The sequence below is a fragment of the Leptinotarsa decemlineata genome, unplaced genomic scaffold, assembly GCF_025532065.1.
Source record: "Leptinotarsa decemlineata unplaced genomic scaffold, Ldec_3_MD MMD2_tig00026328_RagTag_RagTag, whole genome shotgun sequence".
Lineage (NCBI taxonomy): Eukaryota > Metazoa > Arthropoda > Insecta > Coleoptera > Chrysomelidae > Leptinotarsa > Leptinotarsa decemlineata.
Genome location: NW_027412688.1, coordinates 32,979,876 through 32,995,163, shown reverse-complemented (window position 1 = coordinate 32,995,163; position 15,288 = coordinate 32,979,876). Strand labels below are relative to the sequence as shown.

The following is a 15,288-nucleotide window of genomic DNA, read 5'->3' as shown; positions in this document are numbered from 1 at the left end:
AACGTCAGGTTAATTTCAATATTGTAACTTTTTCAGTGCTTGTGAAAAAAATTGTTATACATATTTTATGTACCCCCTTTAAGGGGCTGTATCTTAACAAGGGATGCTCCAATGAAGTTTCTTCATATGAAAGATCCTATCTTATTTTCGATTTGGAATCATCTCCCTAAATGTTTTACACTTATTTAGTTACACCCTGTATTATAACAATAATGCCTTCATGGAATAAAAAAAACAAATTTCAACTAAGTATTTGTTGATTCGCAAACTTTAACAGGGAGATTTGAATAACATATTGGTTTTCGGTGTTGCTAGGAAAGAATAAGTTCTGCCTTCAAGAGATATAAAACCCCGTTAAATGTTTTACACTTATTCAGTTACACCCTGTATAAATTACACAATGAGAGGACCAGACAGAAGTACAATACTTCAGGTGTGGATGGACCAGTGAACAATAAAGGGTTTTAACAGCAGTTGGGTTAGTGAATTTGTGAGTTAGCCGTTTGATAAACCCTAGCATTTTCATGACTTTATGGATAGCCGTGGGTATATGTAGATTGAAGCTCAAGCTGGGATCAAGAACAACCCCAATGTCTTTTATTTGATTAACAGACTCTAAGACATGACCATTTGAAAGTGTAATCAAAAGTGGTAGAAGGTACATGAGATCGATAAAAGCGCATGACATGGCACTTCGTGGCACTCAAGTCCATGTCATTTAAGGAGCACCAGTTTGATAGATTGTCAAGGTCAGACTGAAGCCTATGGGCATCTAAAGATTAATAATTAGGAAAAGTTTTAAATAATATGCAAATAATAGTGCTTTGGCGTGCCGGAAGCAATAAATAATGTCGTTTATAAATAAATTGAATAATAAGGGACCCAGGTTTGACCCCTGAGGAACACCAGAAGTTACTTCGAATAAAGTGGAGTAGTGATAACCATTTGAATCCTATTCGTAAGATAACTACTAATCAATTCCAGTAGTACCCCACCTACACCATATCTGTTGAGCTTTTGGAGTAAGAGGTTATGTTTGACCCTGTCAAACGCTTTAGAGAAATCAGTGTACACAGAATCAATCTGGCAGCCTTTCTCCAAAGATTCCGACAGGAATTGGGAATAGGTAACTAGGTTTAATTCAGTCGATTTCCCAGCACAAAAACCATATTGTTGTTCAGTTGTGATGCGAGAGCAATCATAGGTTAGGTAATCTGCCAGAATGTTCTCGAATATCTTTGGAATTGTACTGAAAATAGATATCGGTCGGTAATTATTTACGTCTGACTTAGTACCCGATTTGTATATTGGGTTTTTTTCCAAAATCCGGTATTATTATAATTACTTTTTGATGGATCAACTCTTTGCAATGGCGAGAACACAAACTCCTGGAAAATGCCATCACCACCAGAACAGTGAGAAAAGTGTTTGCAATTCATTGTTCCCTTGAAATATTATTTCAATTAAAGGCTAGCCACGAGGATATCGAGACAATCAAGTGGAAGCTACAGTGCGGTACGCGAAGCGATCTACTAAGGCGATAGACATTCAAATAATAGTTAAATTTTCAGTTGAAGTGTTTGTTGTATTTAAAGTGAAATAAAGTTGAGTTTGATTATTCAGTGTAGTCAATTATTGGTGAACCCACGGGTAAAAACGTAACAATATTACCAAGATTTTGTAGGATCCTCTACTTGTCCTGCAGAGATGTTTCTTGTTGAAAGATCGCTCCATCCAAGAAAGATATAGGATAGAGTATGCTATCCAACTTTAATTTGAAGACGAAGGTTTCCTAAAAAACTTTCATTGGAATAGCTATAGATTTTCAGAAGAATTTGTTCAGAAAACGAGTATTTTTTGGCATATGTGTATTGTAGAACCTTGACTGCACCAACAGTTGTTTTTACGGTCGCTTCAACTGGATTTCCAATAACGATAGGATCTTCCCATAGTATATATAAAATAACAATCTCCAATGACGAAACGGTCAAGCGTATATTATTAAAATCCCAGGTAAACAATAATTCACCACCCACTAGTAATTATTATAATAACGTCCATTTTGTAATTCGGCTTTTTTCTCTTGATTGCGCCGGTAAACATGCCTACGTTCAGCGCAAGAAGGTTAGGGTTAGGCGTTGTTTTACTTTCGACTTTTTCCTACGCACTCGCTGCGATTTTTATTTCTGAATGAATACACGGCCGTAGTAGAGCCCACATTGTAGTAAATTTCTAACGGAGAAGTTGGTTGTGCATGTTGGCAAGCTCCGCAGAAGGTGGTTCTGCTTTTTGTTGGTGACTGTCGGTAGTGTGTGTAGTGCCTGAAGTGGCTATTGACGAAATCTGAAACGTTTATTGAAGTTACTCCTTCATTTGTGGTTTGGTTTGAGGAAAAGGTGAATTATTCATCAGATTATATCAGATATGAATATGAAAGAATGGAGAAAGGTGAGCAATTAGTATTTTACGTTCGGAAGGTGACTTATTCCAGTACGAGTTGTTTTATGAATAAATTGAATAGATAAAAAATATATAAAAAATTATAATTAGGAGTATTCTATTATTTTTCTCAAAAATATATTTATCTATTTATCCATTTATATTTCCTTCAAAGTAGTTCCCTTTAGATTTAATTCACATGTGCAAGCTTTTTTTCCAATCCTCGAAGGAGTTCTGATATGCACTTTTTGGTATGTCCTCAAGCTCTCTTAGCGATTCCTCACAAAACACCGTCCTTCCATGGGTCACTCCAATCTTGAAAACAGAAAAAGTCAAAGGGGACCAAATCTGGTGTATGCGGTGGCTGAGGCACGATTATGGTCTTGTTTTTGACCAAAAAATCACGTACAAGCATTATCAAGCCATGAATTATGTTTCCGCAATACCGGACGTGTTCTTGGTATTGTTTCACGCAAGCGGCGTATGACTTCAAGTTGATACTCCTTATTGACCGCAAATCTGGATCGCCATTGACGTAATCCAGAAATTCCTGAGCGATGCTCATGCAACGCTATTGTTGTTCAAAATTCAGAAATTTTGAAACTAAACTCTCTGTCACAAGCTTCATGACCAAAATTTCCGATAAAATAGCATGGCATGAGCCCAGCGATATGCCGATATCCTCAGCAACTTCTCTAATAATGATTCGACGATTCTCCAAAACAATTTTCTTCACTTTCTCAACTTTTTCATTGGTTTTTATTATTATTATATAAAGGCTTGTATCACTTTGGTGTATGGCTCCTCAGCGTCCTGAAAAAACGTTCCCTGCAAGTGGCCGTCGATGGATATCTCTCAAACACTTTCACCATCAACGTTGGTGTTCCCCAGGGATCCATATTGTCTCCAACTCTATTAAAATTGACACCAATATGTCTTGGCATAATCATTTCGCTGGAATTGCTTCTCAAAAGCTTGGAACACTGTTCCGAACCCAAAAACTGAACACACCTCAGCAACTTTTGATGCTTTATAAAGCTCAGATCAGATCTTCTTTGGAGTAGTGTTCTCATGTATGGAGCTCTGCCCCAAAATATACTCTGGAGTTGCTGGATTCTATCCAGAAAAGAGACATTGCCTAATTGGAGACACGTACATCACTCTCAACCTTGAACGGTATATATTAGAAATACGCGACGCACTGTGGCTGCTGAAAGCGCCTTAAGGATCCTTTTTGTAGTGCTTGTGTTTTATTTAAAAAAGACACATGTCAGTGACTATTAACTTGATACGTCAAGAAGATTACTTCGACCTCTCTACCGAAGATGACTGCCGCAGTTGTAGTTGAAACGTTTGGAGATTGTCACCAAAAAAGACCACGGCAAAACCCGGAAACCAATCAGAACATTAACTATTGATTTTGAATAAAAATTAAATGACAAACAAATTGATTCGTTTGTTAGGTTTGTTAGGATATGAGAGTTGTCATGGTTCGCGCAAAAATTTAACATTTAATATTATGCGCGCATTGATAATTGTGATGTCATAACAGAAGCAGGAGAGTCGGCAATATCTATCACTTTGTTATTTACAATGCCATAAACGTTAAGATTGAATATTTCACAATGAAGCGGTTATGCAGTGATACTACGGAATATTGCGAATCAATTCAAGAAGAAAATGCAGGAGATCACCGCTTTCAGTGTTGCCAGATCTACTATTTTTGCAGTAGATCTCCTGTTTTGGCCTCGAGATACTGTTCTATATCTACTGATAACTCGGTAATAACTATTAAATGACTTTAAACGATGGAAATTACTATGTATGTAGCATGTATTTATAAACTATATTTGCTACTATTTTTTATATCTACCAACCCTTTTTTTGACACAAAATCTACTGCTAAGCATGAAAACGACCTGGACCCAGTCCAAATAATGGCCAATGAAGCTACATTATTAGCACAATATACACCTGCTGATGGGAGAAAGAGGTCAATAAATAGTTCATGATAGAATTGTTACCTGTCGGACTGAAAGTATATTTGCGAAGCCCCTTCAGGGGAAATAATGCTGGGTAAAGGCAAGCAATGCCACGTGTTCCACATGTTATTTTTTTCAGTTCGTCCGAACCCGAAAAAAACATTATACCACACAGGAACCGATCTCAGGTAACAGTGAATTTCCATCAAATCGTCTGCGAATCCTCTTTGCGGAAGCGTCTCGTTAACCCCTAACGTGATTTTGCAACCGGAGAATCCGGTAATTCGATACAGGTTAATTCGAAACAAGCCCTTCATTTCGAACACAGAAGGAAGCGACTGAATCCATATTGTGAGAGGTGCTCGACTTTATCTGTCGTTGAAATCACTGGGAAGGATTGATGTCCGCTTCCTGAATGAGGGGAAATGTTGAATCAATAGGATTGCACTTGTTAAATATGCAGGGTAGCTGATTTGGAGATGTCGATAAAACTGGTTCACAATGAATTTCAAGTGGATCGTGGATCCTTCATGTAATGATCAATGTCCGCTAAATTTTAAGTTAAATTTCACCACACAGATTTATCCTTCTTTGGCACAATCCGGAAAATTATTATTTTTCATTATATTTTTTTGTTGAAACCAAAACCCAAAATGGGTGCAATAATTACCTGACTAGGTTTTCTTTTATTATGTATTGCACCCTTGGCCCTTACTTCTTCATAAAAGTTTTTATCAAATACAAAGTGGAACAACTACTGTTGAATCACATGAAAATCATTTTATTTCATTCAATTTATCGAAATGTGTTCGTCAGAATAATAACATTTGAAATTATTTCAGTACGATCAACAAAATTATGACTACTCCACTGGCTTTAGTAGGTTTTGGTCTATAACTGTCCACAATTTTATCAAAATCTGTTGAAAACTACGACTAATTCACGAAATTTGGTGTTCTAGTCGATTTTTCATTCCAATCGGTTGAAAAAAATGCGTTTTATAAGCAATCTTTCATTTTAAATAAGTCACACTATATATGATCATGGAAAAAATTGTAATATTTATTTCTGAGAGATTTGAGATTATCCTTCTGTATTTTTGCTGGGTGCCTAGAAACTCAAATGTCTATGTAATATTTCAGAATATGATTCAAAGTACTTGTTTCGCAAAATCACTTTTTTTGAAATTTGTAATAAACCATAATTATATTAACTTGTTAACAGCATTTTTAGTCTGTGAAAATAACGAAAAATAATGAATTTATGACAGTTGTCAAATAAATCCCTGAAAAAATACATCATGGGCCTCATTCTAGAGTTATGGGAAGCTATCCGCATTAAACGACTGTTCTAGAATACCAAGTTACGTCATTTTGACGTCACTTCCTAATAGGAAAAATCCCATGACTCGAGACTTAGGCCCCAGGACGATGAATCGAATTGACATACCTATCGCTTAGAATTTCCAATAAACCAGAAAATTAATTCAAGAATGGGAGCATTTTGGATGATGGCAGGGGCCTGATTCTAGTATGCCCTAGAATGCAAAATTACGTCATTTTGGCGTCACTTCCTAGGGGGAAAATTCTCATGACTCGAGAATTAAACCCCAGAACGATGAATCTTATGCTGAGAATTTCAAGGAAACAAACAAAGATGATTAAAGAATGGTTAATGCCGAGTTACGTCATTTTGAGTAATTTCCTATAGGAAAACGATTTCTATGACTAGAGAATCGGGCTCCACAAACATACTGATAAAATCAGTATTTAGATGTTTCAGTTTTGAATAACATCATATTGTAAATATTATTTTGACTATTAATATTGTCTTTTTTGTTGATATGAACCATTTAAAGAAAGTACGATTTTAAGAATGGTTCTTAATTTCTAAATTAAATAGTTGAATTGTTGTAATCCACTGTAAATGTTTCTTTTACAGTCAGTTTTGTGAAATATCCTGCATTTTAGGAGTCTTGAAGTATGTTCAATGTATATTTTGAAGTTTTTTTTGTATCTGTTAAAAAATAAAATATATTTTTCCATTAACCAGCTGTCGCCCCACCCCCATACGAACAACAAATCTCAGAAGTCGAAACTTGTGCGAGCTAAGGATTAACGAGGGCTTACCTTTTAAAGTGCGATTCATAGCACAATGAAATTATTTTATATAATTGTAATGACGTAAATCAGTCTATTCTCGACAATATCATTTTGTAACGTATTGTTTCAGGCATGCATCAACATGGAGAGTGTTCATACCGTCGCCATTGTTGCCATTACATTGGTGGTATTTGTGGAGATGGTGTCTTCAGGTGAGTCAAATTTTGGTTTAAGTAATAACTATCCGTCTCCCTTTCCCTAACATTGAAAAATAAGCCAATGGAGATTAGTGGCCCTAGTACCAAACCTTGTGGTACTCCCAGGGTTTGTTGTTGAATGTTTAATCATAGTTGTAATATATGTTACAGACACTTCGTATATTGTATCTGAATCGGAACCGATCTCTCTTCCGAAAGGCTTCGAGACTTTGTTGACGTGCGAAACGGAGATAGATCCTGATAAATTCGAATGGAAATTTTATCCCACGGATGATCCGTACAATCCCAACGCCTACGTCGATCTCACCAATGGTTCTTTCCACATGGTTTCCCCGAGTCGGTTCAAAACGGTGGGAAAGAACAAGTCTGCGTTGTCGTTGCAGGTGAGATAAAAATTCGCTGTGTAAAATTGCCCCCGGTCTTGAAATTTAGTTGAATTTCCGGGGTGAAGTGAGAGTTTAGGAATTCTTGAACTCCTGATTTTGAAGAAAATAAATAATAGTAATTAAAAAAAATGTCAATAGCTCCACCCACCCTACATAATATCAGGTAATTTTAATATTCAATATACCAATAATAATTTTAATATCAGGGAAAATGGTTTCCTTGTCATTCAACTTTTATTTTTAAAAGCAGTTGTGTCCGATTGTTCTTTCTTCTTCTAGTTTGTATCTATACATGCCCTACACATATTGTAAGGTGTTTTTATTGATGAATTCAATTAATATCTCTTTCTCTGGATGTTCTCCAGTTTTTTATATATTTAAGGTTTTTTCCAACAAATAATCTACCCTAAAAATAATTCATGTATTCAAGAAACACTAATGGATTTTTATCAAGCATTTTATCAGATTCGCTCAGAAAAAGTACAAAAATTATTTTCAGAAGAAGAATAATCAGTGACGTATCATTTTTCTCTTCCAAATGATTCAGTGTAAATTCCGAGTATAAAATATTTTTTATGCATTTTGCAAAAATATCTATGGTCATACCAAAGTTATCAACCAAATATTTAGAAAAAAATATTTTTTTTCCAAATATTTGGCACCTTGTAGTGGACCCCGCTGCTAAGAATCAAAAAATGTTTTGTACAGCAGAAAATAACTTTTGACGCATATATAAAGAAGATGTGTACACCGAAATATCATAGTTATCATTAAAAATAAAGTTTTCATCACTCTGATAGTTCAATATTTAAGACCATTAGGACATATGAGTGTTCGTTCAAAAGGGTTTCAAAAAATACCTTCTTTTATATTAGCTTACTATCAAAACAACTTTTCTTCCATAATTGTTTGATTTAAGATCGATCCCAACTAGCAATTTTATATTTTATAATAGTTGCGAAAACGTTTCGTAGAAACAAATTATAAAACTATTTCTCCCAGAAATGTTTTCAATGTGTTTATACAATAGCTATAAGTAGGAAATTAGTACCCTTTTATAAAACATTATATTCTTTATTGATATATTGTTAGGTCTTTTACGAACACTACAAAATAGTTTTATAAACATTTCAGCAGTTACTATAAAATTTTTCTAACACTCTTAAAAAGTAATTTTGTAAATATACTTGTAAAATAATCAAAATACGATTTTATAAGAGTTTTCAGTAGTTCCAAGTAAGCGTTATATAATATAATGCAGCCTAAAAGAATAACAATAAAATAAAGGCGCAAGAAGTAATTTTGTATTGTATTGTGTAAAAGATATGTCACCAACTAAAAACTGACAAATAGAAAGGTTGAAGTCATTTTAATAATTTCACTTTTCTACTTATTAAACTGTTAAAGACATTGTTTGAGCTTAAAAAATTGATATTTTTACTACGAATGAAATTTTAATATTAAGAAATTTAAGCGCGCCACTATTTTATTAATGTTTTTGGAAAACATTAAATTATACAAAAATTCACTCTGTCGACGTATTCATTTTTTAGTCGCAAACTTAACTCGGTTTGTTCTAAATAATATAATTTTATAATATATATGTACTTTTCAGTTGTAAATATCATAAATGGCGTCGTTCTATAAAATAATTTGGTATCAACGTATTTTAGCTAGTACACGACGGACTTTAATCAATAATAACCTTTTTCTGTTTTCAGAAAGAAAAAAATTGAAGCACTAGGTTACGTGGGTCTTCATTTAAAGACCACTTTTCTTAATTTTTTTCCAATGACATTATTAGATGACATTATTAGATACACAGTTATTGGGGTGCTATTCAAATGAAACTGATAAATTATACTTCATTACACGACTTCTAAAATCGCTGTCAACTGGTTTTTCTTAAATGCCGCATTTTATTCATGACGTCAGCAAATATATATTCGCGGAAGCAATTTTAATTTATAACAGTTATTTTATCGCATTGGAATTGTAGTAAATATACCATACTATAAAATAGTTGGGAAATTATTATCATTAAAGTGACAATATGATAATAACAACAAAATTGTGTTTGAAAGTATTACAATAAAATAATTTTATCAAAGCTACAGAAAGCAGTTATAAAATAAGCTTGAAATAATTTTATAAAGATCATAAAAACCTCGCAGAAAAGTGCTATAAAACTGCTACAAAACAATTTACTTTTATAAGAAAATGTTTTATAAGTTACTTGTTAAAACGTTTCTGTGATAAATTCGTAACTATTTTATGAAGGTTTTTTAATTTTATTTTATAAACGTTTCTATGACAAATTTATAAAACACTATTGCCTACAATAGTGTCGTCTAATATAATTAATTAGCATTTTGGAAGTAATTATAAAATACCGACAAAATAAAACTGTAGCATTTTGGAAGTAATTATAAAATACCAACAAAATGAAACTGTTTCAGTATTATGAAATTATAAAACAATTTTGTTGGTTAGGATATGAATGAGATCAGTTTAGGTTAGGCCTAAAATTAGTTAGGTTAGGTTGAAATTGAAATTATGGAGAAATAAACTTTGGAAGTGTATGGCCCATCTACGCTTTCCAAGAAACTAACACTGTTATAATCATTTCCCATTCCAGGTGAACACCGCCAACGCTGGAGACTACCAATGCCTGGCTTACTACGGCGCCTTCGTCGTGGCCTCGGTCCCTTGGCGGGTGACGGTCGCGACGCTAGGAAACTTCCCGAAGCAGCCGAGCGCGGACGCCGTCGTCTCCGTCGGCAACACCGTGCTCTGGAGGTGCTTCCCGCCGGACTCGAACCCGGAGGTCTTCGTCGAGTACTACAGGCGAGGGGAGATCGTCTCGACGGCGTACCCGCAGGCGAAGTCGTTGATCCTCGCTGACGTGAGGGAAGACTCTTCCGGGGTATATACGTGTCGGGCGACGAACACGATGGAGTACGTCAATTCGAGCACGCAGTTCAGCCTGCAGGTGGTGGATAGTGCGCCCGTTCGGGCCCCATATTTCGTCGTCGAGCCCAGGAGGACATACACCTTTTTGAAAGGTCAGTAGAATGTTTTGTGTGTTTTGTGCTTGAATACCAACTACATGCATTTTATCGTACTTTATGCCCATGCAGGCGTACACAAAAACTTTCTGAGTGTCTGATATGGAATAGCTATTCATGATATGAGTGTTGAAAGAAAGGTTTTAGTTTGTGAGTAAAAAAATCTTACATATCGATACTATGTATTGATATTTTTAAGTATGTTGCCCCTCCCTGTTTAGTATAAAAATGTTCTTCAATCTGTGAGAATTTTACAAGAACATGCTTCTTAGACGGTCATAATCTAGTGCTATAAATTTTTGGAAAAAATACCCCTTTCAATTCATTATTGATTTATTCAACAAGGACTTGACTTTGAAGCAAAACGTAGTGTAGCATAGTGCTTTTAATCTAAATCATGCTCTATATCGCCAACATGGATTTCATCGAATCAATTACTGCATATTATATTTAACATTACAGGCGAAACAGCATTGCTAGAATGCGCAGCGGTAGGAAGTCCCGTCCCCAAAGTGGTATGGTTCAAGAAAAACGGCCAACTACCTAAGAACCGCATCGAAATGCTGAGCGGCGGCCTCAGAATAAAGGACATCACTGCCTCCGACGACGGCGAATACGTCTGCAACTACACCAACCCGTACGGCACCGTCTCCCATCACATAACCCTCGTGTACCACGAAGAACCGACCATCGACTGTCTCACCAACGTAACGGACCCGAAGCAAGGCGATTTCCTGGACCTGCACTGCGTGGTGAAGGGCGTGCCGGAACCGCGCTTTTCGTGGTTTCTTAACGGCTTCTCTGTCGCCAATGACAGCCTGGTGGAGACGGTGGAGAGCAGAATAAACTTCAGCAGGATTGAGAAGCGCCACGCAGGAAACTTGCAGCTTTTCGCCAGGAATTCTGTTAAGACTGTGTACAGCAGTATATATTTGAGGGTCATTCCTTTAGTGTCAACTGATAGTGAGAATATGTCTGTTCGACCCCACCACAGACACCGGGGGAAAGGTAACTCTCATCGGAAGCCTGTGAAGCACAGCAAGCCTCTGCAGATGATACCGCCCAGCAAGCCTGTTGTCTCTAGGCTGAGAGATGATTCGGTCAATGTACGGTGGAGCGTTCCTTCAGACACAGGTAAGTTTATTTTACAAGTCTATTTAACTTGCAATTCTTGTAGGTATGTTGGTTCAGGTCAAATCTGACAACTAAATATAGAAGCACTTAACCCCAATCGATTGAGCTGAAATTCTGCATAGGCGATTAGTTTGGATGGTTAGCTACAACTTGACGAACCCCCCAAAATGGCGGACTAGTTTTTTATGCACCTCCATTGATGTAGTTATCAAATGGAATGGTTTTCTAAAAAAATACGTAAAAACAACATGACGTCACTCTTAAGTCATATATGTCGCACCGCCGAAGATGACGAACAATTTTTTTTTGCAATCTTATAAGGTGGTTCTGTCTTCAATTCGTATTTTTATATGTGTTATGTGTGTGTGTCTTTCTTTTCGGTTAAATCTGCTGAGCAATTTGATTTTAATACAGAGACTAATTAATTATATGCCATCATATCAATTATATGCCATTATATCAATTATATGCCATCATATGGATCATTAGTGGTGAATATGTTTGTTTTCAGTAAATGCATCTGCTAAACTTCGCCTTTTATCGAATCATTTCGTGTATCACTTTTTTATATGTGTGTTACAAACCATTATCATTATCAAATGGAAGGGTTTACTGAAATTATTACAAAAAGTAACATGGCTCACATCACATCAAATTCAATATGGCTGACCCCCAAAGATGATTTCCCTGGTGGCGGTGGTAGTGAACGGACGTGCTGATAACGTCCGTCCACAAAGAAGGTACGCGGATGCCATGTGCTATCGTGAGGCTCCTTTTGTGTTGTGTTAGTCCATAGTGTTAATTACCGAAATTTGTGAGTGTTTCAAAAAGTGATGAATAAAGGACTCCCTTCATTCACGCCGGTATCCATGCCGGCGGGGGTTCGGATAACCACGTAAAGGGGGCTGTATATGTGGAAAAAAAAACAAAAGGCCTCCCAAGCAGGAGGCCACTTCATAAATATCAAATTTTTTTATAATAAAAAAAAGTTCGAAAAAAAATTGGTGGGAGCATTGCTTCGTGCAAGACTGCTGCGCCCCTTACGAAGCTCCTGTCAATCGACAGGAGGAGCATTGGTCATATGCGCCTGAAGATAGGAAGCAACGACCATTCAAAATAGAGAGAGAGAGAGAGAGAGAGAGAGAGATGATGGACTAATATGCAGATGCACCCCCCATGAAATGGATTTTGAATGAATGGGTTCATATGAAACATTTTCAAGTACAAACTTTTGTATATCAGCACTAAAGAGAAAAAAATAAACTTCAAATTTAATGAAACAGTTGATTAAAAGCTCTTGTGGCAATAATTCCTAATGCACTGTGCCACGGTAGTTGAAGAAAACTGTGAACGAAATATTGACGATTAATCGAACTTGGCGTGCTTCTTTAGTCGTGGCTCTTCCATTGAGAGTATTGGACTTTGATTTCGATGTCATAACCATATACATATACCCACAATTCGTCACCAGTTATGACCCTTTTTAAATAAATTTGAATCGCCGTTGACTTCACTCAACAATTCCTGAGCGATGCACATGTGAGGATTTTTTCCGTCAAAATTCAGCAGTTTTGGAATGAAATTTGATGTCACACGCTTCATTTTCGAAAAAATTGCATGGCATGAGCCAACCGATATGCCGACATCTTCAGCAACTTCTCTAATAATGATTCGACGATTCTCAATAATATTTTCTTCACTTTCTCAACATTTTCCTCGGTTGTTGATGTGCTGGGGCTTCCAGGGCGAGCTTCATCATTCACGTCTTCTCGACCTTATGTGGAAAAATTGTACCACTTGTGAACATTTTTCTGATTCAGAGTACAATAACCGTATGCCACTGGCAACATTTCAAGTGTTTTTTTTAAGTACGTAATTCCATTTTTTAAACAAAATTTCATGCAAATTCTTTGCTGTAACTCGTCTGGTAAAATGTTCTTTATGTATGTCATATGTATATGATAATTTTGATGATGAATAAATTCTATTCTATTCAGTTTCAGCATAACTTCCTGTAATGTTAATTTTGTTTCTTGGGAATGAGTAACCAAATAACTATATGACCAAATGAAAAATCAGATTCAGTTATAACACATCTTGTTCATTTTTAGGCTTGCCAATATCGTTTTTCAAAGTGCAGTACAAGGAACTGGGACCCGCAAACTCTGACAATTCGAACAAAAGGATAAGATCCAGCTGGAAGACTACCAATGCAGACATCCCCCCGAATTTGACATCTTTTGATGTGGAAAATCTCAAGCCGGATCATATCTACAGGTTCAGAATAGCAGCGGCATACAGTAATAATGATAATAAGCTCAGTGCCAATTCAGACAAATTTCATCTTAAACACTTGGATTTCGACATGAAGAACCCTCTGCCGATTCCCTTGATAACGCATACAGAAACGGTGAATACGACGAGTGTGAAAATACATTGGAAGGTGGGTGAGATATTTTTTAGATACTTTCTCCAATCGGAGATTAAAAAATCCTTCTGAAACTATCAACAGAGTCTCCTAAACTGGACATCACTTTACTTCACCATGACTTGTTACGAAAGTAATGTTAAATAATCTGCATACAATATAGGGATTGCATCAGGTAGGATCGGAAGTAAATCATTAAAATATAAGACGAATAGTATCGGCCACGAAATGGAACCCTGGGTTACCTTAATTTAATTCCTCATTGGAACTGAAAAAAAAATTTGGCATTAAAGACTTATCATTTCTTGTGGTTCATTTTCATTTTTATAATTTTAGTTTCATTCAACATCTTGTTTTCTGATTCTTATTTTCATTTCCGTTCTTTTTGCTTTGATTGTTTCCACAACTCGTATTATTTTCTCTTAGCTTCTTGTCTGGCCTCCTATTCATGTAATCTTCCATTTTCTTTGTGTTTCTTTGAAAGAACTCGTAGATAATCTGATAACAAAACCATCTTGTTTGTTAAAGTATTCATCATACTCCGCCAAATACATTACCCTATCATATAATTCATTCCAGCTCTGATACCAGCGTTACTTCTAGGGGTTCTTTTTTAAAATAGTTTTTTTTTACAGTATGAAAAATCTGAGAATGTAAGTGTGGAAGGATTTTATATAAGCTTCCAGTCCGCATCTACTGCTGGTGACTACATGAAGGCTACCGTGGATGGAGAAAACACCACAGAATATATTTTGAGCCATCTTCAACCAGGAACAATATATGATATCAAACTGCAGAGTTTCAACTCGAAATTTGCAGGCGAGTTTAGTCCCATCATGAAAGCTAGGACTGAAGGTAACAAAAAATAATATTTGCCTTTTTTAAGAGATTAACATTTATTTGTATTTCACAGCCAATCAGTCGCAGTTTACAACCACTCTACTACCTATAGTATCAACTCCTGGCGGTGACAAACAGGAATTCAATGTGTACGTTATTGTTGCTGTAGTAGTAATAGGCTGCGCCCTTCTAATTTGTGGTATCACACTGGTTGTTGTTTGCCGGAAGTGGCAACAGAGAAAATCAGGTAAGATGAGTTGTCATTACCAAAATTTTACTAACTGGAATAGAAGAAAAGCCATTTTTCCATTAGGGTAATTCTAATGTCCACATATCTAAAAATGTTTACTTACGGAAGTTGCCTAAAAAACTGGGAATGGTTTTCTGTGAAACAAGCGACATGAGCCTCAAGTTTAAACGCCATACTGCTGAGTCGCCTGATAGCTCTAATCCAAATTCCAGCCAGTTGTACGACACTAGCTTGCTCAGTTGTGCCAGAGTCTTTGGTCGCGTCAGACTGTGTATCTGCCTCTTGTGGTCAAAGTGCTAGGCGTTTCATCTGAGCAATGTATCAACATGAAATTTCAAATGAAACTCGGTAAATCAGCAATGGGTACTTATTCTCTCTTACAAGTGTATGGGAATGAATGTATGTTATGCATACGGGTTTTTGAGTGGTGTAGTACGATTC

At 36.1% G+C, this 15,288-nt stretch overlaps 1 protein-coding gene across 6 annotated transcripts in view; it reads left to right on the top strand.

The window, feature by feature from the left end:
* Positions 1 to 15,288, top strand: part of LOC111506670 (interference hedgehog) — a 188,299-nt gene that overhangs the window by 166,422 nt on the left and 6,589 nt on the right. For 4 of the 6 annotated variants that reach the window (XM_074182149.1, XM_074182151.1, XM_074182152.1 and 1 more), the window contains exons 1-8: positions 2,410 to 2,448; positions 6,654 to 6,735; positions 6,892 to 7,124; positions 9,766 to 10,192; positions 10,658 to 11,329; positions 13,441 to 13,772; positions 14,393 to 14,612; positions 14,671 to 14,844. In XM_074182149.1, the coding sequence (XP_074038250.1) occupies positions 2,425 to 2,448; positions 6,654 to 6,735; positions 6,892 to 7,124; positions 9,766 to 10,192; positions 10,658 to 11,329; positions 13,441 to 13,772; positions 14,393 to 14,612; positions 14,671 to 14,844 (2,164 nt within the window). In that variant the 5' untranslated portion in view covers positions 2,410 to 2,424. Of the gene's footprint in view, positions 1 to 2,409; positions 2,449 to 6,653; positions 6,736 to 6,891; positions 7,125 to 9,765; positions 10,193 to 10,657; positions 11,330 to 13,440; positions 13,773 to 14,392; positions 14,613 to 14,670; positions 14,845 to 15,288 lie in introns of those variants that run through there. The other 2 variants (XM_023161806.2, XM_023161807.2) reach the window with 1 other exon arrangement.